General features: G+C 45.0%; 1 protein-coding gene across 2 annotated transcripts in view; it reads right to left on the bottom strand.

Annotated features, from left to right (window-relative positions):
- Nucleotides 1-27944, bottom strand: part of LOC145415710 (calcium-dependent secretion activator-like) — a 495031-nt gene that overhangs the window by 22060 nt on the left and 445027 nt on the right. For both annotated transcript variants that reach the window (XM_080284934.1, XM_080284935.1), the window contains one exon: nucleotides 22123-22228. In XM_080284934.1, the coding sequence (XP_080141060.1) occupies nucleotides 22123-22228 (106 nt within the window). The remainder of the gene's footprint in view (nucleotides 1-22122; nucleotides 22229-27944) is intronic.

The following is a 27944-nucleotide window of genomic DNA, read 5'->3' on the forward strand; positions in this document are numbered from 1 at the left end:
TTTGGAGGGTGAAGTGCGTGAAAGGGTACAGCAGGGAAGAAAGGTTGCTGGTTCTTTGAAAGCAGTGATAAGAAACAGGGAAGTAAGCATGGAAGTGAAAAAGTTACTACATGACAGTATTGTGATACCAACTCTAACGTACGGAAGTGAAGCTTGGACGTTGTTGGAAGGACACAAGTCAAGAGTGAGAGCAGTGGCAACGAGTTATTTAAGAGGAGCCTGTGGAGTCACATGGAGAGACAGGCTGACGAATGAGGATATAAAGGAGCGTTGTGGTGTGGATGTGGATGTGATAGGAAGCATTAGGAGGAACACACTGAGGTGGTTTGGCCATGTGGAGAGGATGGAGGGTGAAAGACTGACAAAGAGAGTGTATGTGAGTGAGGTGGAGGGGGGAAGAGGGAGGGGGAGGCCGAGGATGAGATGGAGGGATGGGGTGGAGAGGTATATGAGAGAGGGGAGTGTGCGTTGGGAGCAGGGCAGTGAGATGGTGGGGGACAGGGCAACTTGGAGGCGATTTGTTTGTGGCCACCCCAAATGGGATTGAGGCGTCTGGCAATAGACAGATAGATAGACAGACAGTATATACAGGTATATATATTATATAATATACAGTATATATATATATATATATATATATATATATATATATATATATATATATATATATATATATATATATACACACACAGTCAAGTTGCCTATGGCGTGGCTAATGGGTTCTGGACCGCACCTATGCCACAGAAAACCATGACATTCAAATAACTAAACCTATGGGAAAAATGGAATTCGGTTCTGGATGTTTGCCCAAAGTCCCCCTCTTCACCCCACTTTTCCCTATTTTTCCCCACTTTACACATGCACACAATCAAGCAATCAGTCAATGCATGTATTACACGTAAGAACAGGCACAGAAAATGGGAGGGTGATCAGCCTTGTGTCTATTTGGGCAATACCACGCACTGCAGATCAAGCGGAAAAAGACTCGGCCAAGCAGACACAGATCAGCTGACTGACCAAAACATTAAAGATGGCGGAAGCTGCCTGGTCAAGCAGTGATTGAAGAAGTTTATTTGATAAAGTCTGTATGCTCAAGTGTCAACAAAACTCACATTTAACACATTAATAATCGTTTATATATATATATATATATATATATATATATATTTTTTTAATGCAAGAAAGAAAGAACCAAAGGCCAGGAGCCCGCAAACCGTTCCTTCCAAGAAAAAACAAAAACAATACAAAAGAGAGCCAAATTCAAGATCCTTTGATTTCACGATGCCTGGAGACACTGCGTTTGAAAGACTGGAGATCACAGGAAGTTCGAAATACAGAGGAAGACAGTTCCAGAGTTGACCTGTTGCATAAATGAAGGACTGGGAGTAATTGTTAACTCTTGCATTAGAGAGTTGGACAGAAAAGGGATGAGAGTTTGTTGCTACACAGGAGCCACACACCCGTTGTAGAGGTGGAGGGATGCAAGCAGACAGTTCAGAGGAGCAGTGACCATTGAAGTAGCAGTAGAAAAGAGATAAAGATGCAACAGTGCAGCAAAGAGATGGAGGTTGAAGGGAGCCAGTAAGAGGAGGAGAACTGATCAGACGAAAAGCCTTTGACTCCACCCTGTTGAGAAGAGCTGTATGTGCAGAACCTCCCCACACATGAGAGTTGTACTCTAAACAGGGGTGAATAAAAACCCTGTATAAAGTCAACAACTGTGCAGGGGTAAAGAAGGTATGGAGTCAGCTTAGCACACTTAATCTCTTGGAAGCAGATTGTACAAGAAATGCAATATGATTTTCCAAGATAAGTCCCGAGTGAATGAAACCCCAAGCATGTTCAAGGTTGATGCAGGATTGAGCTAGATATTATTAAACATTAATGGGTACTCCTGTGGAAGATTGTGTCGGGTTGATAGGTGTAAAAACTGAGTTTTTGACGCATTAAAAATAACAAGATTATTTTTACCCCAGTCAGAGATACGAGCCAAGTCAGACATTAGGTGTGCCATGGCCTCATCCCTTGTTTGTTGAAGTAACTGTTGAGATGGACGTTGCAGGAACCGAATGGGAAGGTGAAGGGTGGAATCATCAGCATACGAGTGGATAGGGTTTGATGTACAGCTTAGAAGGTCACTGATGAACAAAAGGAAGAGTGTTGGTGATAGGACAGAGCCCTGAGGAACACCACTGTTGATAGATCCAGAAGAATGATGGCCGTCTGCAACAGCAGCTATGACTAGAAAGGAAGCTGTAAATGAAGGCACAGATAGAAGGATAGAAACCTTAAGAAGACAGTTTGGAAGTTAAAGATTTATGCGAGACTCGATCAAAAGCCTTTGAGATGTCAAGTGCAATGGCAAAGCTTTTGCCAAAGTCCCGAAAGGAGGATGACCAGGAGTCAGAAAGGTTGGAGAGAAGATCGCCAGTGGAACGTCCCTGACGGAACCCATACTGATGATCAGAAAGAAGGTTGTGATAGGATATATGCTTTAAAATTTTTCTGTTAAGAACTGACTCAAAAACTTTTGAGACACAGGATGTTAATGCAATTGGACGATAGTTAGAGGGTTGGGAATGGTCACCCTTCTTTGGGACTGGCTGAATGAGAGCAAACTTCCAGCAAGAAGGAAAGGTACAAGTTGACAGACAAAGGCAAAAGAGTTTACCTAGGCAGGGTGTATGCACTGAAGCACAGTTCTTGAGGACAACAGGAGCTACTCCATCAGGCCCATATGCCTTGTTGGTATTGGGGCCAGTGATGACAGAAAATACATCAGCTAAAGAAACTTTAATGTCAGCCATGAGGAGGTCTGAGGGGGGAAATGATGGCGGAACAGCACTAGAATCATCTAAGGTGGAACTGGAGGAGAAAGCCTGAACGAAGAGATCTGCTTTATCAGTAGAAGAAATAGCTACATTGCCATCAGACCAGAAAAGAGGAGGGAAGGATGATGAGGTAAAGTTGTTAGAAAGGTTTTTGGCAAGGTGCCAGAAGGAGTGGGAAGGAATCGAGTTGGAGAGTTGAGAGCATTTAGTATGGATGAAATTATTTTTAGAAGAGCGAAGAACAGACTTAGCATGATTCCGGGCAGAAACATAAACAAGACATAATTCAGGGGTGGGTTGGCTCTGGTACCTTTTATAGGCCCTCTCCTTGTTGCGGACTGCATTAGAACAAATGCGATTAAACCAAGGCTTTATTGCATTAGTGAAAGGATATGAGAAGGGAATGTATGTTTCAATACCCAAGAGAATAACCTCCGTAATGCGCAAGGCACACTCAGATGGCTATTGGCCATGGAAGCAATAATCATTCCAGGCAAAATCAAAGAAGTACTGCCTGAGGGTCTTCCAATCTGCAGCTCCAAAAAGACACAGACAACGTTTCTTTGGAGGGTCCACAGGCCATACTGGAGCGATAGGACAGGTTAAGGTAATTAGGTTGTGATCAGAGGAGCCCAATGGAGAGGAAAGATTAACACTGTAAGCAGAAGGATTAGTTGTATGGAGGAGGTCAAGTTGTTCTGGTGTCAACATCTTTTTCCATATGAAGTTGTAGTATCACACATTTTACATAATAATTTTTAAAGCTGTTTAGTCATAATTAACAGTGTGTAATGAAGTGTGAATGATGAACAACCAAATATCATTTCGCTGTTAGCTGTGGTATAGAGACGAAGGTGGATGGCAGACCACAAGGGCCACCCTGTTTCAATTATAAAAAGAAGGTTAGGAGAAGTGAAAAGATATCTGAATAAGTGCGTAAGTGTAAAGTCCTGGGGAACCATTTATTATGTTGGTATATGTGAATGTACTTAATACCATTTTATAGAGGTGTATAATGTGCTAGTAGAGTTGTCATTTATCTCTACTTTTTGCATAAGCCCAGAGTATATGTAATGCTCGGCACCTCACTTTTTAGCTGACTTCAGCACCGCGCCCTTGTCCGGCTCGGTGACTGTACAGCGTCAGAGAGAGATCGCTTTACAGTTATAAAGGGAGGTGGTGTCGCTCCTACATATCTCTTGGGTCGCAGTTATATTATTCTGTACCCAATAAAGAGAGATTTAATCTGCTCATTTCTGTCACCTTACGCTACCACTTAATAACAGACCAGCTTCCACCTTCTCGTGGCAGAGGACCTTTGGTGGGAAGTGTCGGGCAGTGACGGCGAGTGGCTGACATGTACTACAGACAGTGTCGTCGATCCAACACAGTGGTCTAGTTATACTACACAGCAGAACACTTAATATGTAGTCAACTGCTACTCCATAACGGCTACATTAAATTGTTTGGCCAGCAGTGCGACGATACATTTTATTGGTGCTAGCGGTGGCACGATATTTAGTGCTAGCCGTGTACCGATACAAAGTATGTTGGAGCTCTTTCCAAGGCGGTCAGGGATACGGGTAGGGTGCTGTACAAGCTGCTCTAGGTCATTCTACTACTACTACTATCTGCTGCCAGATGCCATAATCCCATAAGGGGTGGCCATTTGACTTTGAGTTAGTTGTTTTACGGGGAGGTCATTTCAGGATAGAAAAGATGTAGGCTTGTTTGCCTGGTGGATCAGTGAAAGAAGAGGAGAGCCAAAGGTGGTGGTGAACGCTGAAATCTCCTAGAATGGAGATTTCAGAGAAAGGAAAAATGGATAGAATGTGTTCCATCGTAGAAGTAAGATATTCGAAGAATTTATCATAGTCAGTAGAATTAGGAGATAAGTAAACAGCGCAGATATATTTAGTCAGAGAGCAACAAGAAAGCCAAAGCCAGAGAGTAGAGAATTCAGAAGAATCAAGTTCAGGAACACGAGAGCAAGATAAATCGTTACGTAGATATACACAACAGCCACCTTTGACTTTGAAATGAGTATAGAGAAAGTAGGAGGAAACAGAAAAGGGTTTGCTGTCAGTTGCCTCAGACAGCTGAGCCTCTGTCAAGAAGGGAAGGTGAGGTTTAGAGGAGGAGAGGTGGTGTTTGACAGAGAGAAAGTTAGAAGAAAGGCTGTGAATGTTGCAGAAATGAAGAAGTGAGTCAGACAGTGGTTCCAGGCATATACATGATGATGATTGGAGGCATTATACTTCATCTTATCCCAATGATAGGTGCTTCGTCACTAACCTGTTCATAGCGGTTTTATGAACAAATCTATAAACCAGTCACAGTACCCAAAGAATCTTTAATATTCATTACTTAACACAATGAATTTGGTGAAGTTTAACCTCCTCATAAGAGACAAAAAAGTCCACAGTTGGAGCACTTGTAGTGTGGAGCTGAAGTGGTCGCCATCTTTGTTTGCAAGCAGGGGAGTGCACCGCCAGGAGAATTTGCCCGTGCGTTTTAAACCTTGCTGCGCCCGTGCCATAGGTAGTTTATGCATGTGGTTCGTTTTTTGGGAGTGTGGCACCTTGCCCTGTCATACAAAAATGTGGCATAGAAGTTCGTGCCATAGGCGACTTGTATATATATACGGTATATATATATACTGTATATTTCTATATGTATATATATATACAGTAATCACTCTAATATCCGGACGCCCAATATCCGAAGATCCCCACTATCCGGACATAAGAATGTTTCATACTGTACTTTTTTCCATACTATACTTACCTCATTTCACTCTTTAATGGCCTTTATTGGTGTGAATAGGGTGTTAGGAGCTATGCATGTGCAGTAGGAAGGTGTTTTTCTGAGTCAGGCTAGGTTAGGGTCCATAAGTACCAGTCCAGGAGCCAGTTTCCAGAATGTTTATTATTGTATGAACATACTTCTAAACCCTCATTTTATGTTTCTTTTGCATTTATTTCAGTCATTTATGTGCCTTATTGGTGTGATTTGGGTGTTAAATAGGTGCTATGCATGTCCAGAGGGAGTTGTATAGGTGTTTCTCTGAGTTAGGGTCCATAAGTACAAGTCCATAAGCTGGGGCCCAATATCCGGACAGAACCAATATCCGGACCTACCTATGGCTCTATTACATCGGATATTGGAGTGATTACTGAGTAATCACTCTAATATCCGGACGCCCAATAACTGAACATCCCCACTACCCGGACATAAATCGTCCTGGGATCCAACATCCCCCCCCCCCGGGGGGGGGGGGATCCCATCCGTAATTACAACTTACTGCACGCGCGCTGCGGGAGAGCATTTTTTGGCGCGTCATTCCTCCGACATCCGATAGAGCACCCCTGCATCCTCCCCACTTTCCGCCTGTCTCTCGCCGCGAGTGCACGCTCGTCATAATGGCTGCCCACGTGATCGCTTTTGTGGTGGTGCCCTACCTGCTGCAGGGCCTCCTGCTGCTCTCAGGCCTTCTCTTAGTGTGTGTGATGATGGCCCCGCCACCTGAGAAAAGGAAGAGAGTGGTGTTGACTCTGGAGAAGAAGAGGGAGATATTGGAGAAAGTAGATGCAGGGTGGTCTTCTTCCCGCATTCTCCGCGAGTTTAACCTGGCCCGGTCTACTTTGTTCGATATCAAGAGGTCCCAAGACAAACTCATGCAGTACACGGCTCACTTCTTGTCGAGAAGCAAACGCAACGTGGAAAGGAAGGTTATGTTTACCCCCAAGTTTGCAGAAATCGACCGATCCACGTTGATTTGGTATCGACAAAAACATGCTGCTGGTGTGATGGTACGTGGAACGGAGCTGAAGGCTGCTGCTGAGAAGTTTGCCAGGCTTCACGACACCCTAGACTTCAAGGCATCCGAGGGTTGGCTCTTCGCGTTCAAGTTGCGGAATGGCCTTACCAACCGTAAAGCACATGGCGAAGCATTGGACGTTAACGAGGATGGAGTTGACGAGTTTCGGCACAAGGTGAAGGGTTTGATCGACAGGGAGGGCCTAACTCTCGGTCAAGTCTACAACGCTGACGAAACTGGCCTATTCTATCACTCGCTGCCAATGAACACTCTAGCCGAGGAGACGGAGAAGCGTGTACCTGGCCACAAGCTTTCCAAGGAACAGATATCTGCTTTGTGTTGTACCAGTGTTAACGGCATGCACCAGCTTAAGCCCGTTGTTGTTGGCCGCGCAAAGCAGCCTCGGTGCCTTCGTGGGGTGATGGATGTCCTTGTCGTCTGGTACCATTCTTTGAAGGCATGGTTCACAGCTATGATCTTCAAAGACTGGTTTCACCGTCACTTCGTCAAGGAGGTCATCCATTACCAGACGAAGACACTGGGAATCCCGCGCGACCAGGTAAAGGCCCTCCTTCTACTCGACAATGCACCTGCCCACCCGTGCAACAAGGACTTGGTTGCTGAAAATGGCAGTATTAGGTGCATGTTTTTGCCACCTAATACGACCGCTCTCATCCAACCAATGGACCAAGGAGTGATCGTGGCAACAAAGCGCCTATACCGTCAGAAGTTCCTGGACGAGGTGATGGTTGTTCTCGAGGATGAGGACGAGCACAGGGAGGGACGGGACACACGAGGCAAGCAGACTTTGGAAAACCTTCGCCGCTACAACATCAAGTCTACGCTGTACCACTGGGCTAGTGCATGGAAGGAAGTCCCTGTGAAGACTCTTGAAAATGGTTGGTCTCGTCTACTTCACGGAACGGATGTGGAGTACGATTTTCTAGGTTTTGACGTGGATGACTTCCATGCACGGCTACGTACACACGGCGACGATGTAGATGTGGACGATGTTTGTGAGTGGTTGGATGACGACGAGGGCGATCCTGGGTATCAGACGTTGTCTGATATCGAGATCGCGTCTTCGGTTGCAGGTGTCAGTACCGAACTTGAAGATTCCGACGCTGAAGGTGACGATGATGGGGACTCCTCTCAGCAGGACACTACTCCAGCCATCCCCAAGCTGAGCGCACTCCGGGAACATCTAGAGTTCGTCCTAGACTACCTGGAACACCCGGACTGCGACAGGGAGATGGGGCCCTTGGGACTCGTGAAGGAAGTGCGTGCTTTCAGGCAGCGCATCATCAATCGTCAGAATCGTCGTTCCTTGCATCAATCAATGATTGACAGTTTTTTCAGGCCCGTGACCCCTGCTGTGCCCAGCCCTGGCTCCACTCCGTTGACTCTCCAAGACAGGCCCTCATGCACCGAGCCACAGCCCAGCACGTCAGCCACGGTGGAGTCACCGCTCGACGTGAGTTTGCGGCTGTCTTCAGAGTCCTCTGCAGTCAGTACGCCATCACCACAACCCAGCGATGCACCCCTAGGTCGCCTGCCAGTGATACTCTCGGACTCTGACAGTGAATAAACAGCAAGAACTTCTCCACTAGACCACATGGGAATTTTTAGTGTTGTGCAGTGAAAAAAACAGTGTGTTTTGTTAAGGATTTAAAGTTGTGGGAGAAAAGACTCTATAGAAAAAAAATTTAACGTAAATATACTTGTTTGTTTTGGCTTTGGAAAATTATAAGAATTGGAAAAGTTAAAGTGCAACACTTAGTAAGTTACAATGGAGAATTATTTAGACAAAAGTGCACACTGTGAAGAGAACGGACTTCTGTGTATTATTGACTAAGTTCAGTGCAAGACTTCAGGAACAGTGTACTGCAAGTGCTTCAGGAAATCGTTCTTACTGTCAGAGTCCGAGAGGAGGCGGTTATTCATCGAGGTGGCCAGGGACTTGCTGTAAGTAGCCAGAATGTTTCATACTGTACTTTTTTCCATACTATACTTGCCTCATTTCACTCTTTAATATCCTTTATTGGTGTGAATAGGGTGTTAGTAGCTATGCATGTGCAGTAGGAATGTGTTTTTCTGAGTTAGGCTAGGTTAGGGTCCATAAGTACCAGAATATTTATTAATGTATGAACCTACTTCTAAACCCTCATTTTATGTTTCTTTTGCATTTATTTCAGTCATTTATGTGCCTTATTGGTGTGATTTGGGTCTTAAATAGGTGCTATGCATGTCCAGAGGGAGTTGTATAGGTGTTTCTCGAGTTAAGGTCCATAAGTACAAGTCCATAAGCTGGGGCCCAATATCCGGACAAAACCAATAACCGGACCTACCTATGGCTCTATTACGTCGGATATTAGAGTGATTACTGTATATATATGTATGTATATATATATATATATATATATATATTTCTAAATGTATATATATATATATATATATATATCTCTCTATATATACATATATTTCTATATACAGTACCCTCGCGTCCAACACGGTAATATTGTCATGCATGGGTCACGTGTTAGACCAAAAACGTGTTGGACTAACAACAGAGCTTATAGGGAAAAATGAATTATGTCAGCAACCCTAGGAAAAGTCACCCTAAATACCTACCATATACCTATACATATATTGGTACTATTGTAATTATATTAAATGGTACTGTGCTATGAATGATAACTAACCTTTTAGGATAGTGTTGGTGGGCTTGCTGGGAATGGAAGGTGGTATTCAAGGCTGTAGGTATCCTACTGGGTCCCCGGAGGATGGCTGCTGGCGTCACTAGCGGGTAATGGCTGTTGCTCCTCCTCAACCTCCCTCATAAATCCTTCGAAATCACACTCAGAATCACTTTCTTCGTCCACAGCCATGGAAGGTCCTACTTCTGCCTGTCCTAGCACTCTGTAATCCTCGGCAAACGGCATGCTTCTCACACTGTTGCCAGAGCCCCGTCTCGTGACTGTGGAAAGTGATCGCTGTTGCTGACTCGGTAGAGAATAAGGAGAAGCAACTTTGTTTATAAACTGGTACGCACGCCGATGAGAAGGGCTTCAAAACGATTGATATTTATTCTAAAATATTAATATGTATTCAGTGTCAGGCTAAATGTTCAATGATGTAGTACGATACATTCTCTGTCGAGTCGCCTGGGTTTTGGTCACACTGTTTTCCCAGTCGTATCCTCAGCAGGAATCCATCCAGATAAATTCCAAATGGCCGTGGTATCATCGGCAATTTTACCACGTTACCGTTCCGATTTACCATTGTATCCTCGGCAAACCTGGTATGAAGTGCCGTGTGATAGCCTTCGGCTGCCAGGATCTTGTCTTGGTTTTTTATTATGGTCCTCACGTTGGCTTCATTCATGTCGTAGGCCTTGGCAATGTTAACTTTCCTCTCCCCTTTCTTCTTCCTCTTGATGCTTTCTAGCTTGGTGGCGTGAGGGAGGTGCCGACGCTTCTTGGGGTTCTCAGAAGGCTTCATAGGCATCGTGAGCAGGGTAAAATGCAGTAACAAGGGCAGAAAATGCAGCAAGAGAAAAGCACCTTCCAATGCAATTATGCGACTGAGTGGCGCTGTGGCGGGAGAAATGTAAACAAAACATCACGTGACACCAGAAGCATTTTTAATTGGGCGGCATCACGATCACGTCACGATAGCGGGCGGGGAAGGCTACTTGATCAGAAGTTTTCATTGGGTATCATCATCATGGGAATGTCCAGTATGACAGCGTTGGATCGGGGGTGATCGTGCTAGAGTTGAACTCTGCGGATTTCGCCCACTTCTCGGAGCTCTGTGCGTGTTATGCCAACACACTCATGTTGGAGTAATTAAATCGTATTAAATAATACTAATTATTTGCTCTCCGTGCTGGACCTGAATCGTGCTGGACTAACGCGTGTTGGACGCGAGGGTACTGTATATATATATATATATATATATATTTCTGTAGATAGATAGATATTGCATATCTATATAAAGGAGCATTGTGGTGTGGATGTGGATGTGATAGGAAGCATTAGGAGGAACACACTGAGGTGGTTTGGCCATGTGGAGAGGATGGAGGGTGAGAGACTGATGAGGAGAGTGTATGTGAGTGAGGTGGAGGGGGGGAAGAGGGAGGGGGAGGCCGAGGATGAGATGGAGGGATGGGGTGGAGAGGTATATGAGAGAGGGGGGTGTGAGTTGGGAGCAGGGCAGTGAAATGGCAGGGGACAGGGCGACATGGAGGCGATTTGTTTGTGGCCACCCTGTATGGAACTGAGGCATCTGGCAATAGATAGGTAGTATATCTGTTTATCTGTACATAATTTCATTCATTCATCATCCAATCCTACATTGCCCCACGAGGAGCATAGAAGCCTGGGGCTAGGAAAGCTGGTCCTGACATTTAAAATGAGGGTGACCAGCTTCACTCATCCTTGAGTGGCATTACGTGAGCAATAAACCCCAACCACCCCTTGGATATAAAACTTCACTGGCACAATCTGATTGGAATGCCTTAATTACTCACTAAACCACCAGGCGCCAAAATTTGGTTATATGTTTACCATCCAGCGTAGTAAATGGTTTCCTGGTGTACAGGAAACCATTTGGCTTGTCACTCAGTGTAGAGTCACCCACAGGCAGAAGGAAGAGGAAAGAATAAAGGAAAGAAAGACAGAAGAGGGAGTGTAAAGTCACCCGTAGGCAGAAAGACGAGGAAAGAATGAAGGATAGAAAGACAGAAGAGGATGAAAGGAAAGAAGGATGGGGGTTAGGAAAGGGTAGACACCTGAGGGCAGCACTACATGAAGTGAGTGGATGGTAAGTGCCCTCACCTACCACAATCCTTATATATATATATATATATATATATATATATATATATATATATATATATATATATATATATACTGTATATATATATCTATATCTATATAGTGGTAGGTAGGGGCGCCCATCATCCACCCACTTGGTGTACTTGGTGTAGTGGTACTCTGTTTTTCAGGGTAGCTCTACAATGAGTGGCAAGCCAAATGATTTCCTGTAAACCAGGAAACCATTTACAAAGCTGGGTGGTAACCTTATAACCAACCAACACGTGTTCCCTACGTGACACTAACTGGGTTGGCTGAGGGTTAGTGCCCCTCCTCCGAAGACAACTAACTAAAAATACGAACAAGAAGCCTCGGACCAGGACAGATTAAAAGATGACGACCAAGGACCGAACAATGGACATGATACTGATGGCAACGTGGAATGTCTATCTATCTATAGCCCGACGCCCTAATCCCGCAAAGGGTGGCCACAGACAAAACGCCTCCAAGTCGCTCTGTCACCCACCATTTGACTACCCTCCCCCCAACTCACCCCCCCCTCCCTCATATACCTCTCAACTCCATCCCTCCACCTCATCCTCAGTCTACCTCTCCCTCTCCCTCCCTCCACCTCACCTACATACACCCTCTTAGTCAGTCTCTCATTCTCCATTCTCTTCACATGTCCAAACCACCTCAGTGTATTTCTCCTAATCTTCTCAACCACATCCACATCCACCCCACAGCGTTCCTTCACTTCTTCATTCATCAACCTGTCCCTCCCCGTCACTCCACATGCTCTTCTCAAGTAACTCATTTCCACTGCTCTCACTCTTGATTTGTTCCCCTCTTGCAAGGTCCATGCCTCGCTTCCATACGTCAGGGTAGGGATCACAATACTATCATGCAGTGACTTCTTAACTTCCATACTCACCTCCCTATTTCTCATCACTGCTTTCAGTGTACCAACAACCTTCCTTCCCTGCTGTACCCTTTCACGCACTTCATCCCCCAAAGTTCCATCCTTACTCATCACACTACCCAAGTACTTGAATGCACTCACATTTTCCATATCCTCACCATCCAACCTCACTGCACACTCTGTGACTTTATTCCTCTCAAACACCATAACTTTACTTTTGTTTACATTAACTTTCAGATTCCTCCTCCTACACACTGTCCCAAATTCATTCACTAAACCTTGCAACTCCCATTCATCTTCACTCAACAGTACTGTATCATCAGCAAACAGCAACACTGGAAGCTTCCAAATCTCACCCTCATTCATTAAAGCCACCCCCACATCCACTGCCCTACCCTGCACCTCCTTTACAACCCCATCCATGTATATATTAAACAGCCATGGAGACATCACACAACCCTGTTTCAGTCCGACATTGAGATCAAAGAACTCATTCAACTCACCATCCACTCGCACCGTAGCCCTAGCTCCTTCGTACATACTCTTCACAGCACTCAACAATTTCCCCTCCACTCCATATATTCTTAATACCTTCCACATACCTTGCCTATCTATTCTGTCATAAGCTTTCTCCAAGTCCATGAAGGCAGCATACACTTTCCTTCCCTTCTCTAGATACTTCTCCACTAAACATCTTAGAACAAATATCTGATCTACACACCCTTTTCCCTTCCTAAATCCCCCTTGTTCTTCTCCAACTAGCTCCTCTGTCATATGCCTAACCCTATCAATGAGTATTCTACCATATATTTTACCAGTCACACTAAGTAGGCAAATACCCCTATGGTTACCAAATACTTCTCTCTCTCCTTTTCCTTTGTATAAAGGAACAATTATACCTGATTTCCAGTCCTCTGGAACCCTTCCCTCTTCCCAAGCCAATCTACACAACTTCCATATCCACTCCACAACAATCTCACCCCCATACCTAAGCATTTCACCACACACTCCATCAATTCCTGGGGCCTTTCCCAACTTAATATTCTTCATCGCTTCCACTACTTCCGCCCTACTGATCTCTTCCTCCCTCCTCTCATCTCTTCTTCTCCCAGCCATTCCCCAACCACTTATACTCGCACTGCTCTCACTCTCCACATTCAACAAATCCTCAAAGTGCTCCTTCCATCTCCTCAGTTTCTCTCTCTTCTCCACCAACAATCTATTATTCCTATCTTTCACTCCCCTACTATTTCCCCTTTCACACTGCCTTACTTTCTTTACCTCCTTCCAAAACAATTTCTTACTCTCCCTCCATTTCACACTCAGATTCCTCCCAAACTCTTCATGCACTTTCTTTTTACTCTCCTTCACCAGTCTCTTAACCTCCCTTCTCCTGCTCACATATACCTCTCTCTTCTCTCTCTCATCTTCTCCCCTACCTCTACTTTCTAACCACTCACTATATGCCTTCTTCTTTTGTTCCTCAGCTCGTTTCACCTCATCATTCCACCATGCTGTCCCTTGCACACCCTTGCATCTCCTCCTCACTCCACAAACCGCCTCACACGCTGCGCCTATCTCTTCCGTGAATATCTTACATACGTCTTCCACCCCTTCCATCTGCTCTAGCTCATACCTTCCCAGTCTTTCTTCCACTATGTTCTTATACTCTGTCATTTTCTCACTATCTTGCAATTTCTCCACTCTTCTCACAGGAGTTGCTTCCTCCTGTCTTCCCCTTCATCTCCTCAACCACTTTCTTTGCAGCTCTACCTTGGCCATCACTAAGTGATGGTCCGAGACTCCATTCCCCCACCCTCTCCACACTCTTGCATCCAACACTTGTCTTTTCATTCGCTTAACCACACACACGTAGTCTATCATTGCCTTTCGTTCAACAAGTTCACCATCCATCCTCCTCATTACTCTCATGTATACCGGTGGATCATCTTATGCCGAAAGTAGGTGTTGGCTATTGCCAACCCCTTACAAGCACAGATGTCCACCAAAGCACTTCCATTCCCATCTACGTCAGCTGGCACACCCCACTGACCAACCACTCCATCCACTTGTACATTCCCAACTTTGCCATTTATGTCTCCAATCAACAGCACTCTCTCGCTCCTCTCAAATTTGTCCATACACGCTTCTACACTCGCCCAAAACTCATCTTTCACTCTTGCCACTTGATCCTCTGTCGGGGCATACACACATACAATCGCCCACGCTTGTATACCTACTTTCATCCTCACCCATACAATCCTTGCACCCACTGTTCCATGCTCTCTTATATTCTCCTTCCAGAGAGGAAAAGTTTGAATGTAATGGAGATGAGATGTCTGAGGAGTACGTGTGGAGTGACGCGTATGGATCGAGTGCGAAATGATGAAGTGCGAAGGAGAACTGGAGTTGTTCAGGAGATGGCTGGTAGAGTTGAGCAGAGGGTGTTGCAATGGTTTGGGCATATGGAGAGAATGGATAATGAGCGATTGGTGAAAAAGATAACTAGATCTGATGTGAGAGGTGTAAGACTGAGAGGAAGACCACGAATAGGATGGATGGACAGTGTGAAGAGAGTGCTGGATGCGAGAGGGATGTCTGTTGAGCAAGGAAGAGTGGCTGTGCGTGACAGAAATAAATGGAGAGAAATTGTGAATGAATAAGTGATGACGCAGCCCTGAGGGGATATTCTCCCGCATTTGGTCTGATCAGCTAGTCAGGTCAGGTGCGGGTAAGGGGATGGGTCTGTTATGATGTGGCAGGGGTAAACCAGTTCTGCTGTCGGGCCCTGCTGTGGATGTCACTGATTGCATTGCGCAGTTGACCCTTGTGCGGTGTGATGCGGTGAGGATCTGTCCGTTCTCCCCTTTGGGGCTAAGATGCGAATGAATGTGTTTGAATGGATGAGTAAATGGAGAGTGAGTCGTCCTGTCTCGGCTACCTCCCTTTCCTTGGGGGAAGCAGCCTAGGTATATAGATAGATAGATAGATAGACTTCTTGCTTATCATCAGACATACTCCCTCTCTTGCCCTTTCATTCTCACTGACTCCCGCACATATACCTAAACCATATTCCCATTCTCTCACGCTTTCACCTTTCCATTTAGTTTCAGTCAATCCACATATATCCACTTTTGCATCCTCAAGCACCTGAACAATCTCTCTCTCTTTCACTTCATCATTCACTCTTCTCACATTCCACGTTCCCACCCTAAGAATATCCTTCGTCCGTTCCTTAGTCGTCAACGTATGGTCCGTCCGGGTCCGAGGCGCTTTGTTTGCTTTTTTATTTAGTTCTTTTTACGGGGTGGGGCACTAACCCACCACCAACCCTTTTAGTTGCCTCGTACGACAAGCAGGGATACTGGGGGAGTATTCTTGAAACCCCCCTACCCCCAGGGGGGTTGTCCAGGTACTTGAGGGTGCAAAAGTGGATGTATGTGGATTAACTGAAACTAAATGGAGGGGTGAGTGTGAGAGAATGGGAGTATGGATGGGGTATAAGTGTGGAAGTAGGTGAGAATGAGAGGGTAAAAGAAGGAGTGTGTATTGCTGTGAGTAACAGATGGAAGGAGAATATAAGAGAATATGAGTCAATTGGCTCATGGATTGTGTGGGTAAGATTGAAAGTTGGAATACAAATGTGGGCGATTGTGTGCGTGTATGCACCCATGCAAGATCGTGTACGCAGAGTGAGAGAAGAGTTCTGGACAAATGTGGAAGTGTGCATGGAGAACTTTGAAAGGAAAGAGAGAGTGTTTTTGATTGGTGATATGAATGGTAAAGTAGGGAATGTGAAGGTGGATGGAGTAGTTGGTGTGTGGGATGTGCTTGCTGAAATAGATGAGAATGGCAGTGCTTTAGTAGACATTTGTGCTGGGAGGGGGTTGGTGATAGCCAATACCCTCTTCAGGCACAAAATGATCCACAGGTATACATGGCAAGTGATGAGATGGGTGGGTGGTGAACTGAATGAAAGAAAGGCAGTGATTGATTATGTGTATGTGGATGAAATGATGCGAAGGTGTATAATATATGCATGAGGATATAGAGGTTGGGGGAGTGGACTTTCTGACCACCGCTTGGTGATAGTCAAAATTAAGGTCCAAGCAAAATGGAGAAATAGAAGAAAGGAAGGACGGGAGGAAAGAGTAGGCGCAAGGAGAATGGAAAGATGACAAGAGCATGAGAAAAAGGCAGAGTATAAGAGAGAAGTGGAGGAGCAACTGAGTAAATATAGATTGGACCAGATGGAGGATGTGGAAGGTGTGTGCAGGATATTTACAGAAGAAATCTGTGCATCATGTGAAGTGGTGTGTGGGGTGAAGAGAAGACAAAAGGGGGCTCAAGGAACAGCATGGAGGAATGAAGAGATTAAAGAGGCTATGGCACAAGAGAAGAAAGCATATAGTGAGTGGATGAGAAATAGGGGTGTGGAAGAAGCTGAGAGATGGAAGAGATAGTTATATGTGGAGAAGAAGTGAGAGATGAAAAGGTTACTGAGAGAGAGTAAGAGAAGGGTGGATGAGGAATTTGGAAGGAATTTGAGTGTAAAGTGGGGGGAGTGTAAGAAAATGTTCTGGAAAGAGGTAAAGAGAGTTAGACAGGGTGGCAGTGATGTCAGTCGGGGAGTGAAAGATAAAAACGGTAGATTACTAATGGAGAAGGGAGAAAAAGTGAGCAGATGGAGAGAACACTTTAATGACTTGTTGAACATAGAGAATGAAAGTAATGCAAGTATAAGTGGCTGGGAAATGGTTGGGAGAAGGAGGGATGTGAGAAGAGAGGAAAGGAATCAGTAGGATGGAAGTTGTAGAAGCAATGAAGAAAGTCAAAATGGGGAAAGCCCCAGGAATTGATGAAGTGTGTGGTGAAATGCTGAAGCAGGGGGGAGAGATAGTAGTAGAATGGATGTGGAAGATGTGCAGGTTGGCCTGGGAGGAAGGTAGAGTCCTGGAGGATTGGAAGTCAGGTATAATTATTCCCCTGTATAAAGGAAAAGGGGAAAAAGAAGTGTGTGGTAATCATAGGGGCATTTGTCTTCTTAGTGTAATAGGAAAAGTATATGGTAAGATACTTATTGACAGAGTTAGGGAAATAACAGAGGATTTAGTTGGAAATGAACAGGGAGGCTTTAGGAAGGGAAGAGGTTGTGTAGATCAGATATTCATTCTTAGATCTTTAATGGAAAAGTTTCTAGAGAAGGAAAAGAAGTCGTATGCAGCCTTCATGGATTTGACAGGGTGGATAGACAAGGATTGTGGAAAGTATTAAGAATATATGGTGTAGGTGGAGAGTTGCTGAATGCAGTGAAGAGTATGTATGAGGGGGCTAAGGCTGCCATGCATGTAGATTGTGAACTGAGTGAATTTTTCTATTTGAAGTTTGGGTTGAAACAGGGATGTGTCATGTCTCCATGGTTGTTCAATCTGTATATGGATGGGGTTATAAAAGAGATACAAGGTAGGGCAGTGGATGCTGGAGTGGCCCTAATGAGAGAGGGCAGTGTTTGGAAACTCCCTGTACTGTTGTTTTCAGATGATAATGTGTTGTTAAGTGAAGATGACGAGGAGCTGAAAGGCTTGGTGGATGAGTTTGGGAAAGTGTGTATGAAATGGAATTTAAAGGTGAATTTTGTGAAGAGTAAAGTTATGGTCTTTGAGAGAAGTGAAGTCATTGAATGTACCGTAAGGTTGGATGGGGAGGAAATGGAAAATGTGAGTATGTTTAAGTGTGATGAGTATGGATGGAAGTTTGGAGGGTGAAGTGCTTGAAAGGGTACAACAGGGAAGAAAGGTTGCTGGTTCCTTGAAAGCAGTGTTAAGAAACAGGGAAGTGAGCATGGAAGTGAAAAAGTTAATACATGACAATATTGTGATACCAACTCTAACATATGGAAGTGAAGCTTGGATGTTGTTGGAGGGACACAAGTCAAGAGTGATAGCAGTGGAAATGAGTTATTTAAGAGGAGCATGTGGAGTCACATGGGGAGACTGACTGACAAATGTGGATGTGAAGCAGCGTTGTGGTGTGGATGTGGATGTGATAGAAAACGTTAGGAGAAACACACTGAGGTGGTTTGGCCATGTGGAGAGGATGGAGAGTGACAGACTGACGAGAAGAGTGTATGTGAGTGAGGTGGAGAGGGAGAGGGAGAGAGGGAGGGGGAGGCCAAGGATGAGAAGGGATGGAGTGGAGAGGTAAATGAGGAAGGGGGGTGTGAGCTGGGAGCAGGGAAGTGAAATGGCGGGGGACAGGGCGATGTGGAGGCTATTTGTTTGTGGCCACCTCATATGGGATTAATGTGTCTGGCAATAGATATATATATATATATATATATATATATATATATATACAGTCAACCCTTGGCTATCACGGGTTTTGCTATCGCGTTTCATGGCTATCATGGACAGGTGAAATGCAACATGATTACCTTTATCGCGACCTCAAATACTGCTATCGCGGACGATGGTCGGCCAGAAACATTCAAATCGCGTGGGCTCCGCCCATGCGTATATTCGCGCCGTGATTGACGCGACGTCACAGGCTACCCGAGCGCTGATTGGCCCAAGACATGGTTACAGCTACCCATCCTTCCTGCCAAGATTCAGAGAGAGTCAGCGTTACCAGTCGACAGCAGCTATAGCCGTGAAGACCTATTGTTCAACCACAATGGCCACCAATACCCCATCCAACCCTCCTACCATTGGTGCACGTAACGCGGCTAACCCAAGACGGCAAGTGAGGAAGAGGAAGAACCTGCCTTATGCTCAGGGTCCCTTCCAGACTCCTGATGAAGCTGATCAATTCCTAGACGAGATAGAACGTCGGAGGGGTGGCCAGTAATACTCCACCCCAGCCTCGGAACCCCTTCAACCCACCCAAGCCCCTCATCCTCTCCAAAAATGTTAATTCTGTTTTATTTATAACCTTTATCTACTGTACTGTTGTTAATTTGCAGCATTGGTTTGTAATCCCAGGTATTTTAGTGAAGGAGATGTGAAAATAGGGTAAGGTTGGGGTAAAGTTGGAGGTCGGGGAACCAATTAGAATTTTTCCCATTAGTTCTTAAGTATGGCTATCGCGATTTTGGCTATGGCAGGTCGCCTAGGGTACCAATTACTCGTGATAGCCAAGGGTTGACTGTATATATATATATATATATATATATATTCATATATATATATATATATATATATATATATATATATATATATATATTCATATATATATATATATATATATATATATATATATATATATATATATATATATATATGAATATATATACTGTATATCATCATCATCATGTGGACCTCCTTTGCCCAGTCCAATAGGCCACACTTCCATTCACTCATCATTCAAGCCCCCAGAATCCTGGCTCTATGTAATACGCCAAAAACTTTCACCACATTCTGCAGCTTCCCATAAATGTATCTGATAGAGTTAATCCAAATGCTGTTGTGTTAAAAATGGGTGCCAAATCTCTGATCATGCACTTCTCACGACATTCATCCAGCCAGCATGATCTTTTGTCAGTCCCTTAGCCTCACCGACTTCCATACCTCTCTTCCTCACACTCATACACCATATCCCTCCAACATCTCCTTGGCCTACCTTGCCTCCTTCCTCCTTCAAATTCACTCAGATATACCTCTTTCACCACTGTATTGGTATCCATTCTCTCCACATGACCATACCATCTTAGTACAATCTCCTCGATCCTGTTGTCCACAGACTTCCCCACTCTGCATCTTACACATATCACATTATTCTGTATCCTACCCAGTCTCTGTACTCCACATACATACCTCAGCAGTCTCTTCCCCACTGCTCTAACTCCTAACTTTTTGTTTTCATGCCACATTATAGTGTCACATCCGTTTGTTTCTTGAAGTAAGTCTCGCACAGCTGCAACACTCAAGCCTCTGTTTCTTATCAAGGCCTTCATAGCACCAGCAACTTTCCTTCCTTGTGTCACACTACTTTCCACTTTTTTTTTTTGCACATTTTCCTCTCTTTTCTTTCACTGTACCCAGGTATTTGAACTTTCCCATCAATTCTAGTCTCCCTCCATTGACTGTAACATCACACTGGGAGTCACCTTCTCTCTCAGTAACCATCACTTTACTCTTTTCTACACTTACTCTCAAGGCACGACACTCACAGACGTCTACAAAACTCTGCACTAGTCTACTAAGCTCTTGCTCAGTATCTGCAAGTAACACTGCTTCATCAACATACAACAAATTTGAGATATTCCATCCATCACCATTCATTACTAATGCCTTCCATCTCTCCATTATTCATGTTTTGACTTCTCTCACCACCTCATCCATATATATATATATATATATATATATATATATACACACAGTATATTCCATCCATCACCATTCATTACTAACACCTTCCATCTCTCCATTATTCATGTTTTGACTTCTCTCACCACCCCATCCATATACTGTGTATATATATATATATATACTGTATATATGTACTGTGTATATATATTGAACAACCACAGGGACATCACGCAACCTTCTTGCATGCCTACTTTCATCATGAACCATTCATTTAGATGTCCATTTATCCTTACACATGTCTCACTACCATCACAAAAACTCTTGATGGCACCTAGCAGCTTACCATCTACACTGTACATGTGCAAAACCTTCCACAGTCCTTCCCTGTCTACTTTGTCGTATGCTTTTTCCAGATCCATAAATGCCATAAACACCTTATTGTCCTTCTCACACTCCTTCTCTGCTATCTGTCTCACTGCAGATATTTGATTCACACATCCTCTGCCACTCCTAATGCTATCCTGTTCATCACTCAGTTGGACTTCTGATATCTCTCTTACTTTCTCTGTAGTAATGCTTCCATATATCTTCCCTACAACACTCAATAGACTAATGCCACAATAATTCTTGCACTCACTTTGCTCACCTTTATTTCTTTACAGGGGTACAATCACTGTCTTTTTCCACTCTACTGGCATGGTTTCACTCATCCATGCCTTCTTACATATCTCCAACAAGCACTTCATTCCACTTTCCACACTACACTTAATCGTCTGTGCATACACTTTGTCAACCCCAGTTGCTTTCCCATTTTTCAGCAATGTGAAGAACCTGATTTTTAGATGCTGGAACATCTCTCAGAGTAGCCATGTTCATCAGTCACTCCCTAAATTTTTCTAGATGCCAGGTACAGTACCTCCCACGGAGTTTAGCAAAAACCCCATATAGTGGCCCTGATGGTCCCACATCTATTCAATAATTTTGTACTTGCCCACACATACTCTGGGAAAAGGACATATACATTCTCTATTATGAAAGGCAACTGAAAAGACTCATACTGGCAATAAGAAACCCTGCCTTTATGAAGTGGCATAGGGATGTTGTCTTGACCTACAGTACAGGTACACCATGCCCTCTTGTTAACAACCTCTTAACTACAACAACACACAGAGTGGGGATGAAGATTGTACCTGAGGCTTCCTTCTCTTATGGCTCATTCAGATAACTGAGGTTTACTCTGAGTTTTCCCATCCCATATGAACATGGTAAATTGGGTTCATGGATGGATTTATACACATGTTGAAAAATATGTCTCCAGAGCTACCATGGTAGACTGAGCTAATATTTCTGAAAAGTTTAAACTAGAATTGTCTCATCAGTGTGATGACAAAGACTTTGTGTCTATTGTAATCTTAGCAGATCTCACCTTGGCCACGTAGTTTGCTGGATCATCGCCAAGAGTTTGACTGAGCTGTGCTGTGACCTTGGGCTTTCTTTCCATGTCCTCATCAATACCAGTCTCAGGATAGTCCCTAGAATTATCAGAAAGAATTGTTAGACAGGTCAATGACTGTGGCAGTTCTCGTCTTCCAAGATAATGATTTTCCAACTATCTGAATTTCTTCATAGCCAGAGAACAGTTGGCCCTCCTCATTCATGGGGGATACATTACAGACTTGCCTACAAATGGTGAAAATCCATGAATAATTGGCTCCCACGTGACTCCTGGTGTTGTAATTTTGCTATGTAATTGCCTCAAAACCCATTGCAATGCCCCTAAGTATTATAAGATGTTAGAATCTGCTTGCCAAAATCATATTCTAAGATGGTATGCCAACTCATGAATAATTGAAGCTGCAAATAGCTAGAAAACTTGCATATATGAAGGATTGGACTCTAATGCAGCAATCAGAAGATGTAATAAGGTAATTTATATAGTGTAGTATAGTACAGTACAGTAAATACAAGTACATGAAATTTTAGAAGATAGGTTTTTCAGATGCACAAGGCAAGTAAGGCTTGTTGATTTATGTGTAATGACAAAAATATATATACAGGCATACCCCGGTTTAGTAATTGATTGGTAAAACCCCATCATTCGGCAGGGTATTGTATATCAGGGTACTTTTAACATGTATTTCAATGTGAACCATTTACCAGCCTTGAGTTTCCCCCCAAACCAAGTCCAAAACCCACCAAGATGAGCCCAAAAACAGGTTTAAAGGCAATCTACATGACCTAACAGCTGTCAGGGAAGCTAACCTAAGCCTACAACTGGCAAATAACTCAAAGCAACAAATAAAGCCTGAAAATCGTAAGGAATAGGTTAGAAAATATCAAACACATCACATACTTTTTTTAAGTCCATGTCCGGTCCTGGTCATCATCCTTACTATCCCTCCCGAGGCTAGGGGACACGTGGTGCTCCCTAACACTCAATCATCATCCTCAAAGCCCTCAAACCCCATCTGCAGGGGTGGGTCAGATGGGGGTGGCGATGGAGTGCAATGCGATGACTCAGGTGGAAGCAATGGAGTGCGATGCGATGACTCAGGCGGAGGTGATGGGGTGTGATGCAATGGTTCAGGCAGTGGTGATGAGGTGCGATGCGATGGCTCTGGGGGTGGCAATGGAATGTGATGTGATGACAAAGGAGGTGGTGAGGGAGACAGCTGTGATGACTGGTGAAGTGGCGAGGGAGACAGCTGTGATGACTGGTGAAGTGGCGAGGGAGACTGCTGCAATGAATGATGAGGTAGTGATGGAGTCAGCTGCAGTGGCTCATGTCGTGGCGAGGGAGACAGGGACAGTGGCTGAGGTGGTGTGGGAGATGGAGGCTGGGACGAGGAAGGCAGCGATGGAGTGGCAGAGTGCCTTTGTGGAGACACAGGTGACACGGGAGACAGGGATCGGCTGGAGGTCAGGTCCAGCACAATGGGCCAAGCACGGCCTCAGCGGGAGGTGTCCCTTGGTGTTTCTCTGCTAGTTGAAGGTTGGGGAGATGCTCTGCTGGTTGAAATCTGGGGAGATGCTCTGCTGGTTGAAGGTTGGGGAGATGCTCTGCTGGTTGAAATCTGGGGAGATGCTCTGCTGGTTGAAGGTTGGGGAGATGCTCTGCTGGTTGAAGGCTGAGGAGATGCTCTGCTGGTTGAAGGCTGAGGAGATGCTCTGCTCGTCAAGGGCTGGGTGGACCTGTGTGACTTGCAGGTGTGGTGGGGGTCTGCTTGAAGAAGGCTGTGATCATAGTCTGCCTGGCCACCCTCTTCTCCTCCAGCATTTTCCTGTAGACTTTCATCCCCTCCTCGACCAGATTAGCTGTGTCCCTGCTTCGTACTGGGAGAGGGTCGTGTATCCGCATAAGGTCAATAATCTCATCCAGCTTCATTAGCATCTCATTTAAGATTTTGATATTCAGAGCTCGGACCTCAGGCACGACCTCCTCCTCCTCTGCCTCCTGGTGCACCTGCTGGATCTCCATATTGAGGAGCTCCTCATTGCTGAGCTCTTCCCTGTGGCTCTCAAGAACCTCCTCCACGTAATCCTCATTGACCTCCCCGAACCCCACATCATGCGACAATTCGACTAGTCCTGCCGCACACACCGGACAGGCAGAGCTTGCACGCCCTCAGGGAAGCCAGTGAAGGAGTGCACGCATTGTTGCCACAGCTTCCGCCACACACCGTTCATTGTCGCCTGGCTAACCTCACTCCACGCTGCAGTGATATTCTCTAGGGCGTCGTGTGTGTTATAGCCCTTGCAAAATTGCTGCACTGTTGTCCTGTCATCACTGTCACAGGCCCTTACCTACTGCTGCACCGTGCTGTGGAGGTAGTAAGCCTTAAAGGCAGTGATCACCCCTTGATCCATCGACTGCAACAAGGACTTCGTGTTGGGGGGCAGGAACACCACCTCAATAATGCTGGTCCATTCCTTCATCGCGGGAGGGTGGCATGATGCGTTGTCCACCACCATGAGAAATCTGCTTGCAAAATTTTCACACGAGGCATACCTCTTCAGCACACAAGAGAGGTACGAGTGGAAATATGACAAACAGATATCTGAAGTCAGCCTGGCCTTTTTGTACAATTTCCAGATAACTCCAAGGTTCTCTTTAACATACCCCACCAGAGCCCTGGGGTTCTTGGAGTGGTAGACAAGGAACAGCTTCAACTTTTTTGTCGCCTTCGGCGTTGTCCCCTCAGCAGCAGTGTCAGCTGGTCCTTCAAGGGCTTGACCCCTGGCATAGACCTTTTCTCTGTTGCAAGATATGTCTTGGAGGACATTCTCTTCCAAAAGAGCCCAGTCTCATCAGAATTCAAGACCTGCTTCGCACTGTAGCCACCCTCCTCGATTACGTGTTTCAGTTAATCAGGAAATGCTGCCACCGCCACCGTATCTGCACTCGCCGCCTCACCGTACATCTTCACATGGTGGAGGTTTACTCACCTCTTGAACTGATCAGACCAGCCATGGCTTGCCTTAAAGGTCTCACTTTCATCCAGATAATGCCTGACCTTTATTTCGTCTCATAGCGAGAAAGCCTTAGTTTTTTTTTTTTTTTTTTTTATGCGAGGAAGAAGGAACCAAAGGCCATGAGCCCGCAGTAACAGTTCCCTCTAAGAGAAAAACAAAATACAATAGAGAGCCAAATTCAAGATCCGATCATTTTGAGATGCATGGACACACTGCGTTTGAAAGACTGGAGATCATAGGAAGCAGGAAATACAGACAGAGGGAGACAGTTCCAGCGCTGACCTGTTGCATAAATGAAAGACTGGGAGTAACGGTTAACTCTTGCATTAGAGAGTTGGACAGAAAAGGGATGAGAGTTTGCTGCCAGACGGGTGCTACACGCCCGTCGTAGAGGTGGAGGAATGCAAGCAGACAGTTCAGAGGAGCAGTGACCATTAACGTAGCGATAGAAAAGAGATAAAGATGCAACAGAGCGGAGAAGAGACAGAGGTTGAAGGGAGTCAGTAAGAGGAGGAGAGTTAATGAGACGAAAAGCCTTTGACTCCACCCTATTGAGAAGAGCTGTATGTGGGGAGCCTCCCCACACATGAGAGTTATACTCCACACAGGGGCGGATAAAACCCCTGTATAGAGTCAACAATTGTGCAGGGGTAAAGAAAGAGCGGAGTCGGCTTAGCACACCCAATCTCTTGGAAGCAGATTTTACAAGAGATGTAATATGATTTTTCCAAGATAAGTCCTGAGTAAATGAAACCCCAAGCATGTTCAAGGATGATGCAGGATTAAGCTGAATATTATTAAACATTAGTGGGTATACCTGTGGAAGATTTTGTCGGGTTGATAGGTGTAAGAACTGAGTCTTAGATGCATTAAAGACAACCGTATTATTTTTACCCCAGTCAGAGATACGAGCCAAGTCAGACATTAGGTGTGCCATAGCCTCATCCCTTGTTTGTTGAAGTAACTGTTGAGATGGGCATTGCGGGAACCGAATGGAAAGGTGAAGGGTGGAGTCATCAGCGTATGAGTGGATAGGGTTAGATGTACAGCTTAGAAGATCATTGATGAATAAAAGGAAGAGAGTTGGTGATAGGACAGAGCCCTGAGGAACACCACTGTTGATAGATCTAGGAGAAGAACGATGGCCGTCTACAACAGCGGCTATAGAACGACCAGAAAGGAAACTAGCGATGAAGGCACAGATAGAAGGATAGAAACCATAGGAGGGCAGTTTGGAAATTAAAAATTTATGCCAGACTCGATCGAAAGCCTTTGAGATGTCAAGTGCAATGGCAAAGCTTTCGCCAAAGTCCCGAAAGGAGGATGACCAGGAGTCTGAAAGGTAGGTGAGAAGATCGCCAGTGGAGCGTCCCTGACGGAACCCATACTGACGATCGGAAAGAAGGTTGTGATAGGAAAGATGCCTTAAAATTTTTCTATTAAGAATTGACTCGAAAACTTTTGAAATACAGGACGTTAAAGCAATTGGACGATAGTTGGAGGGTTGGGAGTGGTCACCCTTCTTTGGGACTGGCTGAATGAGAGCAAACTTCCAGCAAGAAGGAAAGGTACAAGTTGACAGACAAAGGCGAAAGAGTTTGCCTAGGCAGGGTGTAAGCACAGAAGCACAGTTCTTGAGAACAACAGGAGGGACCCCATCAGGCCCATATGCCTTGTTAGTACTGAGGCCAGTGATGGCAGAAAATACATCAACTGAAGAAATTTTAATGTCAGCCATGAGGAAGTCAGAGGGGGGAAGTGATGGAGGAACAACACCGGAATCGTCTAAGGTGGAATTGGAGGAGAAAGTCTGTGCGAAGAGATCTGCTTTATCAGTAGAAGAAATAGCTACAGAACCATCAGAGTAGAAAAGAGGAGGGAAGGATGATGAGGTAAAGTTGTTAGAAAGATTTTTGGCAAGGTGCCAGAATGAGCGGGAAGAATTCGAGTTGGAGAGTTGAGAGCATTTAGTATGGATGAAATTATTTTTAGCAGAGCGAAGAACAGACTTAGCACGATTCCGGGCAGAAACGTAAAGACGATGTGATTCAGGGGTGGGTTGGCTCCGGTACCTTTTGTAGGCCTTCTCCTTGTTGCGGACAGCATTAGAACAAGCGTGATTAAACCAAGGCTTTCTTGCGTTAGTCAAAGGATATGCATATAATTGCCTGGCTCATGGATGCCTTGCACCGGTTCTTATCCTCCACCCATGTGCACAGCATCCGCTCCACCTCCTCCATCACAGGCTCTGGCTGTCGGGTGATACAGGAGGCAGATAAGGTTGCAACCTCTCCAGCAGCAGTCTTAATGGCCTCCTTCTTGACGATGGTGAAGACAGCCAACTGGGCCACGTGGAGGGCTGATGCGATAGCACGCGCACCTTCGCCTATGTCGTGGTGCTTAAGAATTTCCAATTGCACCTCTAGTGACACAGTCTTACGCACACACTTCATGGGAACATCACCATCACCACCATTAGCAGGCCGCTTACAACCATGAATAGGGCCTCCACTAGCACCACCACTAGTCCCACCATGTGCAGCACCCTTACCAGACATTATCACACTAATTTGGGCCAAAAATCACACAATATCGCACTCCACACATAATTAGTATCACTGCTTTACTCACGGCACTGCTTGAACACAGTTATGATGCACTACGATAGCAGCTTGTTCAATGTTGGTGGTGCAACACAATGCGTGGTGGGTGAGCTTAAGCAAGATCCTCACTCTGAGATGGCCGGTGCGAGAAGAGCAATATGGGTGAGCCAGG

Source organism: Coenobita brevimanus, chromosome 103 (genome assembly GCF_032717465.1).
Source record: "Coenobita brevimanus isolate Jiangsu-jjx chromosome 103, ASM3271746v2, whole genome shotgun sequence".
NCBI lineage: Eukaryota > Metazoa > Arthropoda > Malacostraca > Decapoda > Coenobitidae > Coenobita > Coenobita brevimanus.